Here is a 15,640-nt window from a genome sequence, read left to right as displayed (position 1 = left end):
TATCTAAAGGAGAAAACTGTGAAACAAGAATTATTTGGGCCCAAAATGTGCAATAGTTCCAAAATATAAGAAAAGGAGATAGTGTTGCATTATATGTACAACAGAATTGCCAAACTACAGAACACTTACTCCTAAAGACCAGTAAGGTTTTTTTTTTTTTTAAAGAAATTATGTTTCCAAAGTATAAGTTTTAAACTCAGGATAGATTTCTTTTCCAGCAAGCTGTGCAAACTGTACACTGACAAAGGATAGAGGAGTGGACTATATTTTAATATGGTTGTGATCAAGAATTTGGTTGTTTTCCTTTACATGTGAACTTTCATTATTCATATGATTAATCTGAAAATCTAAGGCACATAAGTAAAATAAAATTGGTTGGTAAGATACTGCTTTTTATGGTCAAGATAAAATATCAATTTTTTCAACTACAGCACTGGTGTAATATAAAGAAGAGCAGAAGTCAGTCCAAAAATTTCCAGAAAGAGTTTTGAGTTTTTCACCTATGAGTTCCAGGAATGGTCCCATCATTTTCATGCTAACAGACAATGTTATTATTTAGACAATATTATTTACACCAATTAAGTGCATTGAGTTCCTGGTAAGTTTTTCTTTCATAGCATTGGGTGTTTGCAGTTCTCCTTAGTTTTCAAAATAAATGACGTGTAGCTGGATAAGGATTGGTGGTTTTTTACTTCCTCCCCAAAAGAGCTGATGTTTTTGGCCGGTTGTTTTGTGTTCTTTTGGAGGAGGGGGGAGATGGGAAGCAAGAAAAAAAGGCTGTATACAGAATTGTTGGATAGGCCTGCACTGAAATTCCTCCTCGACCTATGAGGATGGGGGCTGGAGGGGAGAGAGGGGCTAGGTGGAAGAATTTTAGTGTACTAACATCTATGTCGTTTAAAAATATGTACAAACTCTCCTCCAGTTCCCTGGTCCCCTTCCCCGTGCGTGCTGGTACCTCTGGACAGTTCAGAAGCCATTTTAGAACTTAGGAAGCAAAATGCTTCAGTTCCATTTGTGCTTTTGCAGGTGCTGTGGTGGCAAGGATAACCTTGGCTCATTTGCCGGATGTTAGTACGCTGTTATTCAACGTCTCTGAGGATTAAAAGCGCAGAAAATTCCAAACCCACATCCTAATACCTGAAACTCACACAACTGTTTTTCTACGGCAGATGGCAAAAACATTTAACTTCATGTACCGAGTCTGTATCCAGATCTGGGGGAATTTTTAATTCTTTTGAGGTATCTTCAGCGGAAAATCCACCCTAGATTTTCCAAAGAGCTCCGGATGAAAACACAGAACCCCTCCTAGGGGGTTCGCGCACCTCAGCCCTCCTGCGATCGCCCACGTCCCAAGCTGAGGGTCTCCCCGAATGGACGTGCGTTTTCCGTCCCGGAAGTCTAGTGGCTTATGGGGGGTCGGGGGCGAGCAGAACCGTAGCGCAACTTTGCGAACAGCCTTGGGGGCTGAGAAGCCGGAGAGGCGCTTGCCTCCTCGCAGTCGCACCCGCGGCCCGGAGCCCGGCTGTCCTCAGCTGTCGCGGGGGGGGCCGGGGGCGGGGAGGGAGTGCTGGCCCCGGCGCCGGGGACCGAGGCGCTCCGGCCGCCAGCTCACCTCTGCAGAGCCGGGCACTCACCGGCCCGCTCGCGTCTGCTCCCACGCTGCCCTCCGGCCCCCGTCCCTCGGGCACAGGTCGCCGGAACCACCCGGGGGGATGGCTGCCGCGTCCTCGGGGACCGCTGCCTGAGGGCCGGGACCGGAGGGGCGGGGAGTGCCTGGCCGCTCGGGTAACCCGCAGCTCCCCGGGCGCGGCGGCGGCGGCCGGGAGGCGCCGGGGCCCGCTCCTCCTCCCCGCCCCCAGCTCCCGCCTCCAGCCCGCTGCGCTGTGCGCCAGCTCGCCCCGGCCGGCTGGCGCGGGAGCGCACACACTCACTCCGAGGGCGCCTCCAAGGTTACCCGCGGGTGGGGGCTGGGGCAGGCTCCGGCCACCGGCCTCCTCCGCTGCGTCCTATCTGCGCGGCCCTCCCGCAGGTCCAGGGCTACCGGGATCCAAAGCCAAAAGCAGAAGACGCTCCAAAGTCCGGGGAGGGAAGTCGAGCTGGGGCGGCAGGCAGGCGGGCGGGCAGGCGGGCAGGCGTCCGGGTGGGGGGCGGCCTTAGTTGGCGCTGGGTGCCGGGACAGCCAGGTCAGGCGAGGTCGCGGCAGGAGGGGGCCGCGGCTGCGGCGGGCGCGCCCTGGGACGCGCAAGCTGGGCCGGGGGCAGCGCTCGGGGGCTGCGGGCAGCAGCGAGGCGCTGAAGCGCGCCGGACCCGTAGTGGGGCAGAGACAAGCGGGCGGCCAAACCTGCCGGAGAAACTAGCTAAATAAAAGGAGACTGTTATTTAAGGCGGGGAAATTTGAAATATTTGGACAGGAAGAGAAAAGAAAAGAAACCTTAGGGAGGGAGGAAAAAATGCGAGCTAACGGTTTTGAAGCTCCCCCACCCCCACCCCGGGCTCTTCTGCGCGCCCTGAGGGAGCTCTGGGCTCCAGCTTCCTCGCCTGGGCGCTGGGGGTCTGGAGTGGGAGTCTGGAGAAAGAGTTTCAGATAGGCAAAAAGGACAGCTTCGCAGCCCCTCCAGAGGGCCGGGGTTGGCTCACGGGCAGAGCTTTAGCCCGAGCCTCAGACCTCTAGGTCCCTGCATCTATCTGTTTTCACAGAACCGCCGGGCAAACGCAGAACAGCCCCCGGAGATCGAGACAGGGACTTTCCCCCCCGCAGCCTTTAGATGAGGCTTGCTTAGGGCAGTCGGGAATGCTGCAAGTGCGACCCTTTCTCGTTCCCAGCTCTGTGACTGCTGGCACTTCTGCGCTGTTAAACTCTACGCCCGGTAAAAAGCCGAAAAGTACCTTTCTGGGAACTGAGATTTCGAAATCAGTCTGAATCCAAGGATCCCACAGTGTGCATTTGATCAGTAGGATAAAGGATATTTATCACATTATCCAGTGACTTGCTTTCCCAGGACAGAACACTCAGGTATCAGTGAAGTTGCCCAGGGTGGTGTGTGTACATGAGCTCATCACGCCATGGCGAGATGCATGATGTTTAGCAGAAAACCAGTGTCCACTACCGAAATGTGATAAAAGACGCTTCTCTTAGTGGTTCCGGGACCAGAATGCTGTTAGTAGCCCCCTACCCCCACCTCGCCCTAGATGTAAGCCTGGATTCAGCTTTACTGGGCAACACTGAGCCTGTTTGCGGGTGCGGGTGCGGGTGCGGGTGCGGATGCGGGGAAAGACCTGAATTTGAGAGCGCTCCTCTGTCCTTCATCCTTCCCTGGGGCTCTGAGCCCGCTATTAATTAGCACCTGCATTCCCACTCTCTGAATCCGAATAAGTTTAGACCCCCTCCTCACCTCCGCTCGCTGCAAATTACACTCCATTAAACTCAGCAGCACCCTTTCTCTGTCCTCTACATTTCAGCATGTTCAAGGGTATTGCTGAATAGCGTCGAGGTTTTTGAGATTGAATAATGGCTTTTCGTGTTTCCTAGAGGGGACCACATAACTCATTTCTGAAATACTTAGATGAACAAAGCTACTTCCTGCAAAGAGCCAGAGTAATGTAGCGGTGTTTTAATACCTAGCACATTTTAGGCTGATGAAGAGATAGAGCTTCCTCTCCCTCTATTGTGCTTCCACCACCCGAGAACAAAGCCACTGCAGAAAAAACTTCTTTTGCTTTGTGAAGTCCTATACCTTTAGATTTGGAATCTCTAAAGGGAAATTTTCCTTCATGGAATAACATAAATGGTGAGACATGTGGAGGCTGTAAAGTCCACTAAACTGGCCCTTAAATTCAGAAATCTCCAGCTTTACAATTGGGAGATGTCTTTTTAAGTTGCTACCTTCAGTAATAGTGTTTAGAAAACATTCAGCTTACTAAAACAGTATATTTTGTGTATAGACCCATTTTTAAGTACAGAATATAACACACTTTTCCTTCAAATCATGTTTCTACTTTTTTCTATAAGAAGTATTTTAATTTCATGCTGCCATTAAAATACATTTGTTTAGCAATGTTAATGGTGGCAGAAGTCAAAGTCTTGTTGCACATAACTTAAGGAGTGTGAAATTTAGTACAAAGTGAAAAAGATCAATCTTTTTCTCTTATATTCTTTTGTGCTACATGGAAAATAAATTATTGAAAACCACTTGCCTGCAACCATTCCAGTCCTTGTTAGGGCAGGCATCAGAACCATGTCCTTCAATAAACCTTGAAGTATTTTGTTCTTTTTGGAGTGAGGGCAGGGAAGCTTATGAAGCAGGAGGGAACTTTCACATAAAACATCTTTGTTCATGTGGGAGATGATGAATCAAGTATTTATAAATTTATAAATGGTAACTGCATTGAAATTCTTTGGTGAAAAATCTTAAATTAAAATGACAGAGAAAACAGTAGATGCTTGAAAATCCTTTGGGAATTTGAGATATTTCTATTTCCTTCACAACTTTTTATTTTTACCTAAACATATTCCTAAAAAGATTTAATAGTCCCTTACTAAAAAGTTTTGTGGAAATCAAGTATCATATGTAGGAGTGGCTTATTTATTTAAGTTTCTAAATTTATTATTCTGTAGACCCTAAAACAGTTATGGACTCTAGATATGATTTATACATTTCTTTTTGTTGTGTTTTTATCCTCTAAAAATCAGTTTTTTTTATTTTACTTTAATACTTGAACATTTTGTAATTTTACATTCAGGAAGAAAAAAGCCAAGATTACACTTAGTACACTTATGGTATAATTTAAGAATGTATTATTTAATCAATTGTCTAATTTTGTGATTTAAAAAGCCAACTATTGATAAGAATTTTCAAGGTGGCATTTTCTTTTAAAACTAGCACCAAATAAAATCCCTGTGAGGGGGCAGTTGAGGAGACAAGAAAGGAATAACTGATAAAGAGCACATATCTAATTTTCCAATTGGCCTACTTTCTAATGTTCAGACTTAAAATATCAACTTTCAGTACAGTGCTCCTTAGCAAATGGCAAGTTATGTGTGGGTATAGAGGAGTGAAAATCACAGCAAAACACTGTCCTGTTCTGAAAAAGTGTTTTAATTAGGTAAAAGAAGCATCAGGACAAACCATTTTAAAAACAGTCTCCAAGCTGGGTATTGAGATTGGCAAAGGGTAGAGCAAGGGGGAAAAAAATCAAAGAAAGATAAAATATTCAGAAGAAAGCCAAAGCTATTTGCAATTACACATTAGACTTCAGGATTTTGCAGGTGAAAAAGATGTTGCTTAAAGATTTCCACTTACGTAGTTTCATTTAACTAGCTGCTTAAAATATGACAAAGCCGTATTTTAACAAACGGTATTAAAACAGCACAGCCAACCAACTGACTGACAAAGTAGAGGCAACCTGGGACAGCCCTCCCTACATTCACTGCAGATTTTCAGATCCCCCCGCCCCATTTGCCTCCATCAAGCTAACGACCTCGTTCTTCCCGTAGAGCCTGGCCAAGTCGCAGGCGGTGTCCCCCTCGTGGTTCCGATGCCCCACATTGCTGGCCGTGTGCTTCACAAGGAACTCCACCACCGGAAGGTGACCTTCTTTGGCAGCCAAGTGCAAGGGCAAGTTCCCTTCATTATCCTCGATGTTAACATCGGCTTGAAACTCCAGCAAAGTCTGTAAAGTGTCCAGGAAACCTGCTCTGGCTGCATCGTGAATGACAGCGAAACCAGTTCGGTCTTTCAAATCGGGATTAGCGCCTCTAAGTAGTAGTCTCCTGGCAATCTCGGGATTTCCAAGTTTCATAACCTAGAAGAGAAGTAGAAATGGTAGAATCCTTCAGGCTCTTGGGCTACAGGAATAAACTAACTAACCGCCCTTCCATTTATGTGACTATTTTGATGTAGTTCTATGGGAAGATCCATAGGATGGAGTTTGGAAGGGCACATTTGCAGGAAAGAACTAATAGATAAAAGTAGAAGAAAAGTTCTAAAAAATTGAACTTCTTTGATGGACTGTCTTAAAGGGGACCAAAAGTAGAATCAACTGATCAATAAAAAAAGATCTGTACAGTCTATATATAATTTACTAACAATTCAGTTCTCGATCTTCCACGAAGACTTGTGTGGTTTCATGAATTTATTAAAATGAAAGAAGTGGGACTTGGGGTTTAAATAAGGGTTTCCTTCTGTTTGCTTGTTCTTGCTCAATGAATCTTTCTGAGGTATTAATGAAATGAATAATGAAATGTAGATAAAATTTATTTTCTAAATAGCCACTGAAAACAAATAAGGATGGTAAGTTTCTTTGAACTTAAAAATTAGTGTTTCAATACATGAGACTACCATCTACAACACAGATCTATAAAAAATTCAGACAATATTTTCTTAAAGGATTAATTTTCACAAATTCCTTCCAAATAGATACAGTCCCAAACTTCCATGTTATTAAAAAGCATTTTTCTTCACAAGTTATTTAATATAGACTACTAAGTGTATTCAGTATTTAGGATCCTTCATTTCAAATTGCAAAATGTTACTGATTATTAAGGTGTTAATAAGGAACAGCGTTCTATATTGCTTATTAAATCAATTTATCTAAAACTAAGTTCATGATATGCTTTGCAGTAGACAGGAAATGATTTTGTGGCAAACTGTTCTTGAAAGGAATGAAACAGTCATCCTTTTATATTACTTATTGTTTCTCAGAGTTCTGAGTAACCTCTTGATTTTCAAGAGATCAACAGAAGAAAAAATAAGATACCTAATGTAGGTTTTGGGTCACGGGCAGCTTTGTCTTGTGATTTGAACTCATTTAATAATCAGCCGGTGACCCCATCTTATTTTCTTTTGTAGTTATTATAAGTATTTAGGAATGGCTATTTGTATAGTGCCAACATTTTACATTTGCTATCAACATACAAATAATCACAACTCAAAGACTTATCTATTGTTGCTTGAACATATTTCACTCTAATAATAGGTCTCTATTAGTCTCTCATAATTATAAAATATCTTGTACAGCAGCATGCAAGTATAAAATATATATGATTTAGTTGTGAAAATATTACTCTCATTAATATGCTAGAAATTATCAGCATTTTAACTGGTTTCATTTATATTTAGATATATTCGTAATGATCTAAATTTATAATAAATACAATGAAGAGTAAGACATTCAAATGCTTATGAAATTGAAAGCTAATTCACTGGAAAATACATACAAAGTTGATCTATCTTTAAAATGTTTGTTTAAAATAATCACAAGGTAAGTAATAAAATATATTTAGAATACATATTTTATAAATTCAAATTATATAGATGGCCAAGATACTAAGCTTCCTCGTTGATAAAACTCTATTGAGTTGTAGCCCTTCCTTTGTGAGAGTGGTAAAAATGACACATAATTTATTTTTTAAGAACTTCAGTGAAATACATTCTTTGGTTATTAAAAATTAATACAATATAATTTTTGCCACAACTGTCCTTAAAGTTTTAGTCACATTTTAGGGCCTAAAATGAAAAAAATAAGAGACACACCTTGGATCTTCGAAAAGCAAATGTACGATTAAGGCCTTTGACATTACCCTGATTGAAAAACTTACACTAGGAAAGGCGAAAAAGCTTTTGCAATTGAATTCAATAAACAAAATTATAATAAAAGAAAATTTGCCATATTTCACAGAAAATAATAGTGATATTGGAGATGGTTTTGAAGAAAGTTCTTTCTGTAGTTATGACACAACTTCAGAATCAGGATCATGCATACTGAAAATAAGCCTTTAGCCTCCTGTTTTTGTTTGTGTGTGTGTTTCATTATTTGTACTAAGACTAAGCCGCAATACATGGGTATTAGTATCTTAATAAATGTTTAATATAAATACGATTGCAGAGTGTATTAAAAATATGTATGAAAGCTTTTTAAAAAATAGTATTGATCTCGCAGTCTTTCTGTTCGTCAAAAGTCCTGTAAAATCTTATTCTGAACATGGGTTAAGTGGCTGATTCTTTGTGAGATTTATATAACCTCTTGAGTTTTCAATATATTAAATTTGTGGCATTGCTATTATCACCAAATCTATTTAAAACTATTAGGTGGCAAAAGGAAAAAAAAAAAGTTCTTTCCCTAAATAACCTACCTGAAATAACAAGACAAATAATTTAGTATCTGCATAAATCTTTCTTAATATTGTAATTTTTGCAAGGCCAGCATATTCTGATTTAAAATGTACAGACTGAATGGACCTCGTCTGTTAACAGTGTACGTCCTGCCACTTAAATTTCTAATTCTTATAATTGAAACAAAGCCCAGCTTCAAGTGTTGCATTTCCGAACAAGAATAGTTCATAAGAATGTCATCAGAACTCTGATAAAAGCAACAATTTGAGATTAATTTGCCATTTTTCTGTTTCTAAGCCTTTCAACTAAGTTACTCGACAACGTTTAGAGGAGGAAAAAAATTAATCAGGTACAATACTTGGCAGCTGGACATGTGTCAATGTTGCCTGTAAATTTAATTACTGAAAATTAGAGCATACCACGGCCTGACCACAGAGAGAAAAACACAGCAATGAGCTCTGATTAGAAAATTCAACTTTTCATTCCTCCTCACTCCTGAATGAGTGGATGGTATCACATTAGCTGTGAAATGTACATCCTGCCCTGGTGCCCAGGCCACCCATTCCAAAGGAGGAAAAGCCCTTTGTCAAAATGTGAAACATCTGAAGGAAAAACACCCTTATTAGTAGTCAAGAAAATTAGCGTTAAGGTCAATTATTTGGGGGCTAAGTATGTGAAACCACTAATACCAGTATATTTACTTCAAATAATGATCATAATGTGTTTACATAGCTGTCTAAAAACAAAACAAAACCAACAAACCTCGGCGCTGCTGTGACTACTCTAAAATCCCCCACCGTCACAAAAACATTCCAAAAATTAAGACCAAACCTGGCATCCACTTGATATCGAGGATGTTATTGCATTTAACGAGTTCGTTCAAAGTACGTCATTTTGGAGAGTTGGATCCATTTAAAGATATAAAATATGGCAACCAACTAGGTTAAAAACAGTGAAATTTTGTACCCCTGAAAGCTTAAAAGCTGTCATTCTAGAAACCCGGGTCACGTAGGCAACGTTATTAACCTGTTTTCCCCACCTCTCTGGATACCAACCTGCAGCGCAGTCCTTCCAAATCCATTTTGTGCATTGACGTTTACATTACTTTGCAACAAACTAGTTAGTTGCTCTAGGTCCCCCCTGGCAGCTGCGGACGCCAACTCGTTCCCCCAAGGCTCGGCCATTCTTTAGGGTCCTGACGATCGGGAAAAGATGAATTAGTTGTTTTCCTTTTTCCCCTTTCCTTTGCTCCTAATCAGGCTGCATGATGGCATCGGAGACTGACAGAAGGACTGGGATGGTTAATCTGGAGTAGAGCTTGGTAGTAAATACTAGTAAGATCTGCCTGCCAAAAGCCCGCCCCTCGATTCACACGTGATTATTCAGCAAAACTGAGCCATTGGAGAGGGGCTCCTCGCCTTGCTTTTTCAGCTTAACCCCTATGAAGAATTCTGGTGATTGAACAGAGACACGCAGACAAACGTACATTCCTGGTTAATTGCTCTGGACGTTAAGCTGTAGGCAGAGCTGTCACGTACCTACGCCGCAGCTCTCTAGGAGGAACGTGCGCGGAGACTTAAGGGACTGGATCAGGGCAGAAAATACCACGGAAGAGAAGACACGGCGAGGGGGGGAGGCGGGGGGAAGAAAAAGTGTTAACCCACCCTTGTTCGCGGTGGTGACTTGAGCCGAGCGAGCCAGAACTGCAGGGCCAGGTCCTCGGAGAGACTCGGTTTCCATCCGTCTAGCCCAAGGGGGAGTCCTCAGTCCAGTGCTGCAGGGAGAGCGCCGCGGTGCAGGATGCTGCCGTGCTCCGGGGGTTAAAGACGATCGCCAAAGGCAGACGGCGGTAGCAGTTCCGTGGCCCTCGAGTTACAGGTCGTGAGGACTCCCCAGTGTTCTCAGCTTCTCCGGGGCAAGCCCGTAGCTCCGTCCGGGCCGAGCTGCGAGCTAACGCCGTGCGGGAAGGCTCCAAAGCCCGCCGGCCGGGCTGCCGCAGCCCCGCCAAGCCTCAGAGGCCGTGGGAGCCCGGCTCGGCGCGCGTCTCCGGAGGGTGCCGGGCGCGCGGCAGGCCCCCGGCCAGCCCGTCATGCCGGCCCCCGCAGGTCCGGGGACTCCCGGCAGCCTGAGGCGGGAGGAAGGCGACGCGGCGAGCGTCTACGGGGCTCCGGCCGCTGGGGTGGCTCGCGGCAGCATCGCGGCCGCCCAGGGCAGCCGGCCGGGAACTTCCCGCCTACGACCGAGCCAGCTCGGGCTCTCTACCGCAGGCGCTCACGGAGCGGCGGCCGCCGCTGTCCTTGCCTTCCTGTTCCAGTTTTCTGGGGGAGCCTCCGGAGATGGGGAGGCTCCTGGGAAGCGCAGGCCAAGCTCGCAGTCTGGGGAGTCGCCACAATTCCGGGGCGCAGCCAGTCCCGCCGCCCTCTCGGCGTCAGCCCGGCAGCTTCTGCGCCCGGTGCCACTTCGCCGTCCCCCGGCCTGCGCCCCTAGCTTGTGCCGCCGCCTAGGCAGCAGCCGCCAGCCAGCTGTGCCCGGGAGCGGAGCCGGGCAGCACTCCGCCCTCGCCGCAGCGCTCCCAGTGACAGTTTCTTTTGTAGCCGGTCCCCTAAAATCGCGGGTCCCCGCACCCTTTCACCCCTTTGGGCACTGGCGCGTCGTCCCTCTCTCTCTCTCTCTCTCTCTGCTCTTTTCCTTCTCTCCCTCCCTTGCTGCTTTTCTCGCCGAAACAATTGCTGCTTCTGTTGCCTCTGCAGAGACGGTGCCGGTTTCTTCTTTTTTTCCGACCTCATCAGCTTTTTTTGAAAAGAAAAAAATTGAGCGCTTTTTGAGTTGAAAAACCCGCCCCCATTTTAACGGCAGAGTTTTAAGGAGGCTCCGCGGAGTTGCGGCGCCGCGGGAGCGGGAAGGCCGGGCCCCGCCCTCGCCCCGCCCCCGCCCTGGTGGCGCTCTCGCTCGGCGCCTCGCGCGCGGCGCCCGGGCTGCCCCGCGCCCTTCCTCCCGCCTTCTCGCTCCCCACCTCCCGCCCGCCGGCCTTCCAGCTGGAGCGGCGTTCGGCCCGGCCGAGCCGGCCTGCCTCGCTCCGGCCGACCGGCGGGCTGGAGTCTGCGAGTCGCCCAAGTCCTACAGGGGCGGCGGCGCGGCGCGTCAGCTACGACTGCCGTGGAGCGCCGCCTGGCCTCGGCGGCTCGGCGGCGCTGGCTGCTGAAGGCGGAGAGCGGACTGGCGCTGAGGGAGCCTTTCCCCAGCCCGAGCGGGCAGGTTGACCCGCCTCAGCGCTCCCCGGCCAGGCTCGCGAAGCTCGCGGCTAGGCCCGCGCCCAGTGTAAACTCGGCCTCCTCCGCTCAGCGCCGGGCCTCGGCCTCGCACCTGCCAGATCGACGCCAGCGGCTGAGGGGACGCCGGGTCGGGGAGAGACCTGGGCTGACAGTGAGCACCTTGCTCAGAAAAAGAAAAAAGCCTTTTAGACTGAGTTCTACGAAAACTGAAGACGTGGTGCAGGCAAGAGATCGTAGTGAACTCTGAAACCTTAAATGGGGCTTCAAACTTTGGACTACACTATGAACTATTCCTGTTCTTGCAGGAAACGGAGAAAAGCAGCTGATTTTCGAGCAAAGTTTAAAACAGCTCTTGGGAAGAGTTTTCTAACGAAGCCATGTCTTTGTCGCCGAAACTACTTACTACTTAGATGCAGGCTTGGTGTTTAGGGGTAGGGGTAGGGAGGGTGGAGTGCCTAAATTCTCTTCCCCTATATCTTACTCCACTCATCCGACTCCAAGCCTCTGTACTGCTAACTTCCTGTTTAGTTATATGAGGTTAATTAACTACTGCTTTCTATATTTTCATGCTCTTAAAAATAACCAACACAGTTGCATGATGCACCCAGTAGTCAAAATGAAACCAAGCAAAAAATGACAAGTGGTCTAATTAGTACCAGCGTCTGGTAAGCGTATCCTCAAGCAACATCTGTACCCAACTCCTTGAAGTGTACTGGGAGTATTAACAGCAAAACACACCAGAAACATCTGGATAATCAGACTGGCTGATAGGTAGTGGGAGAGTTGAAGCTGGGAATCTGGCAGTAATTTATTTAGCTGAATTGAGAGTGGGAGAGAGAGAGAGAAAGAGAGAGGGAGAGAACAAACAACCAGAGTTCTTTTCCCAGATAACTAAACTTGTGAAACAAGTGCAAACTACAATACAAGAAATTAATTCCTTTTTAAAATTGAGACACATCAAGTAGAATATTTAAGATTCCAGTTATACCAGTAATAAATAATAATTTATTGTTGATTATTCTGAGAACTATGTACTCTCAGTACAGCTGGAAGATATGATGGTATAGTAACTCTGTTAACTTGTAACTGGCAGCAGTCCAATTTATGAGACTTGCTAACATTTGTTATGATTTTTTGCTTAGAGAAAGTATTGTAATGAGGAAGAATCTTAAACTGTATTTACTGTGTAAAGAATGGATATACATGTTACAAGTTTCATGAAATAAAATAATTTTGCTGAATAACTGAGTATGTAAAATTAATGCCAACCTAAGATGCCTGTACACAGAGCTGGATTAAGAGTTCTGGAGGTCCTTAGTACTGCAAAGATTTTGATATCCTGCCACCTCTATGTCGTAAGTAGAGTTTAAAATAATACAAAAACCCAAAATAAGAAAAAAGTCCAACACAGTTCTGATATTGCTTATGATGACTACTTCAAGTGCTTTTGCTTAAATATTAGATTCTTTGGGGAAATATTTAAGTATGATTTTTGCTGGTATCCTAACATACATGCTTAGTCTCCCTATTCTGTAAACCAGGACCAGCGACACAGAGGTTATAATCTTAGTTCAGAGAACAGAAGTAAGCATGGCAAAGTTTCATCAATGAAAATTTAATATTTACTGAAGAGTGCTAGTTCACTGAAATAGATTTAAGGCTATCACTGCCTTCAATAAGCTTATTCTCTAACATGGTGTACAAGAAAGATTCAAAGTTAAGCACTCTTAGACTAGAAGTAGTGGTTTCTCTCTTAACATGATAACATCTCCCTCCAGTACTGAAATACAGCCTTTATAGCTGGATATTAAATCCTAACAGTCATGGAAACCTTTTCCTTCAGCACTTCTCAATCATTTTAAAAGACTTAACAGATCAATTATTTTGTGTTTTTTTTTCCCTCATTGATGCAAATATGCCCAAATTTTTGAATGATTAATTTTTGGAATTTGTATATGGTATATATAATTTCTTCATCTGGTCTTAAAATGTTCTTTGTTGTATTTATAGACCAATAGAGTGGTATCTCAGGGGGGTCCTTTTTTATCATTGTACCTTTAACTTTTTTAAAAAGATTTATTTATTTATTTGAAAGGCAGAGTTACAGAGAGGCAGAAGCAGAGAGAGAGAGGTCTTCCATCTGCTGGTTCACTCCCCAAATGGCTAGCACTGGGCCGATCTGAAGCCAGGTACTTGGAGCTTCTTCTGGGTCTCCCAAGTGGGTGCAGGGGCCCAAGGACTTAGACCATCTTCTACTGCTTTCCCAGGCCATAGCAGAGAGCTGGATTGGAAGTAAAGCAGCTGGGACCCAAACTGGTGTCCACTCAGGATACCAGCACTGCAGGCAGCGGCTTTACCTGCTACGCCACAGCACCGGCCCTGCTTTCACATTGTATTTCTGAGATTCAGCAGGTGTTTTCATATGGGTCTTCACATCACTTATGAAAGTCCTTTTATAAAGAAAGAATGGAAAAACAAAAGCCCATTAAGCAACTCATACTGTGGGCATAATAGCAACAATTAATATTTGTATAGTGTTGATGGTTATAAAATATATACATGATATAAATATGATTATTATCACCATTTTTTGGGTGAGGGAATTAGGGTTGATAGAGATGGAAAGTCAATAAGTAGTAGACAGCGAATTTGAACACAGATCTTGGGTCCACAATTTTTATGACTTTTTGATTACTTAAGAGTGCAGGAGGCCGGCGCCGTGGCTCAACAGGCTAATCCTCCGCCTTGCAGCGCCGGCACACCGGGTTCTAGTCCCAGTTGGGGCGCCGGATTCTATCCCGGTTGCCTCTCTTCCAGGCCAGCTCTCTGCTATGGCCTGGGAAGGCAGTGGAGGATAGCCCAGGTCCTTGGGCACTGTACCCGCATGGGAGACCAGGAGAAGCACCTGGCTCCTGGCTTCGGATCAGCACGATGCGCCGGCTGCAGTGGCCATCGGAGGGTGAACCAACAGCAAAAAGGAAGACCTTTCTCTCTGTCTCTCTCTCTCTCACTATCCATTCTGCCTGTTTAAAAAAAAAAAAGAGTGCAGGATTAGCCTCTAGACATCTAAACAACAATAAATCATTAGATGAAAGACATATTTGATTACTTAGCATGGATCTAACTGTAGTAGAATTAGTATTCTCTCATGAATTTTAAGAAGTTCTTTTTTTAAAAAATATTTATTTATTTGAAAAAGATAGAAGGAGAGAAAGAGAAAGAGAGAGAGAGAGAGGGAGAGAGAGAGAGAGAGAGAGATGTCTTCCATTTACTGGTTCACTCCCCAAATGGTCACAATGACTGGGTTGGGTCAGGCCAAAGCCAGGATCTGGGAGCTTCTTTCCAGGTCTTCCATATGGGTGCAGAGCCCCAAGGACTTGGGCCATCTTTAGCTGCTTCCCAAGGTGCATTAGCAGGAAGCTGGATGGGAAGTGGAGCAGCCAGGACTCCAACTGGCATCCATATGGGATGCTGGTGTGGCAGTCAGCAGCTTTACCCACAATACCACAACTTCAGCCCCAAAAAGTATTGTGTTTTTTATTTTTAAAGAAAACTTGATTATCTTAACCAAAGGAGCAAGGTTAATACTACCAGTAATAAGTAATATGGATAATACATGGTCCTGATATGATGTAATGAGAAGGATGTATCACTTCTATGATATTTGTCACCAAAATTCCTAAATCCGTTCTGAGAAAACATTAGGTAAAGCCAAAAATGAGAGATATTTTATAAAGCTCCTAATTATTCTTCAAAAATGTCAAGTGTAAGAAACTGTCACAGATAGGCTATAGAGACATGACATCTAAATGGAATGTGGTATTCTGAATTGGGCCTTGGAACAGGAAAAGCACGTTAGTGTAAAAAATACAGTCTATACAATTTATTTATTTGAAATATTTATTTATTTGAAAGGCATAGTGATGGGGTAGGGGGAGAGATCCTCTATCCACTGGTTCATTCCCCAAATGCCCAGAACAACCAGTTGTGGGCCAGACTGAAGCTAGGAGCCAGGGACTTCATCTGGATCTTCTACGTGGGTAGCAGGGACTCAAGTACTTGCATGATATGCTGCCTTCTAATGCATAAGAAGCTGGATTGGAAGGGAAATAGCTGGGACTTGAACAAGGCACTTTGATACAGGATATGGGCATCGCAAGAGATGGCTTAACCCACTGTGCCACAGTGCCTGCCCCTCTGGAATTTATTTAGTAGCACTGTAACAATGTTAATTTCTTAGTTTTGATAGATGTA

At 44.7% G+C, this 15,640-nt stretch overlaps 2 protein-coding genes across 3 annotated transcripts in view; both read right to left on the bottom strand.

Annotated features, from left to right (window-relative positions):
* The window catches only part of C5H1orf185 (chromosome 5 C1orf185 homolog), a 157,589-nt gene extending 155,836 nt beyond the window's left edge, over nt 1–1,753 (bottom strand). Inside the window, exon 1 of the mRNA XM_062193336.1 lies at nt 1,616–1,753. The gene's annotated coding sequence lies outside the window, so the exon portion shown is untranslated. The remainder of the gene's footprint in view (nt 1–1,615) is intronic.
* A 3,095-nt stretch (nt 1,754–4,848) lies between these two features.
* CDKN2C (cyclin dependent kinase inhibitor 2C) lies at nt 4,849–10,135 on the bottom strand. Of its 2 annotated transcripts, XM_062191296.1 has the most exons (3): nt 9,779–10,135; nt 9,170–9,309; nt 4,850–5,805 (listed from the first exon to the last, which is right to left on the bottom strand). In XM_062191296.1, exons 2-3 carry the CDS (start codon nt 9,296–9,298, stop codon nt 5,428–5,430), a joined length of 507 nt encoding a protein of 168 aa, XP_062047280.1. In that variant the 5' UTR covers nt 9,299–9,309; nt 9,779–10,135; the 3' UTR covers nt 4,850–5,427. The 2 variants fall into 2 exon arrangements, with proteins under 2 accessions (XP_062047281.1, XP_062047280.1); XM_062191297.1 differs by lacking the exon at nt 9,779–10,135 and having other exon boundaries at nt 4,849–5,805; nt 9,170–9,747.
* Nucleotides 10,136–15,640: the final 5,505 nt, after the last annotated feature.

Source organism: Lepus europaeus, chromosome 5, assembly GCF_033115175.1.
Source record: "Lepus europaeus isolate LE1 chromosome 5, mLepTim1.pri, whole genome shotgun sequence".
Taxonomy (NCBI): domain Eukaryota; kingdom Metazoa; phylum Chordata; class Mammalia; order Lagomorpha; family Leporidae; genus Lepus; species Lepus europaeus.
This window is presented reverse-complemented; position numbering and strand designations above follow the sequence as displayed.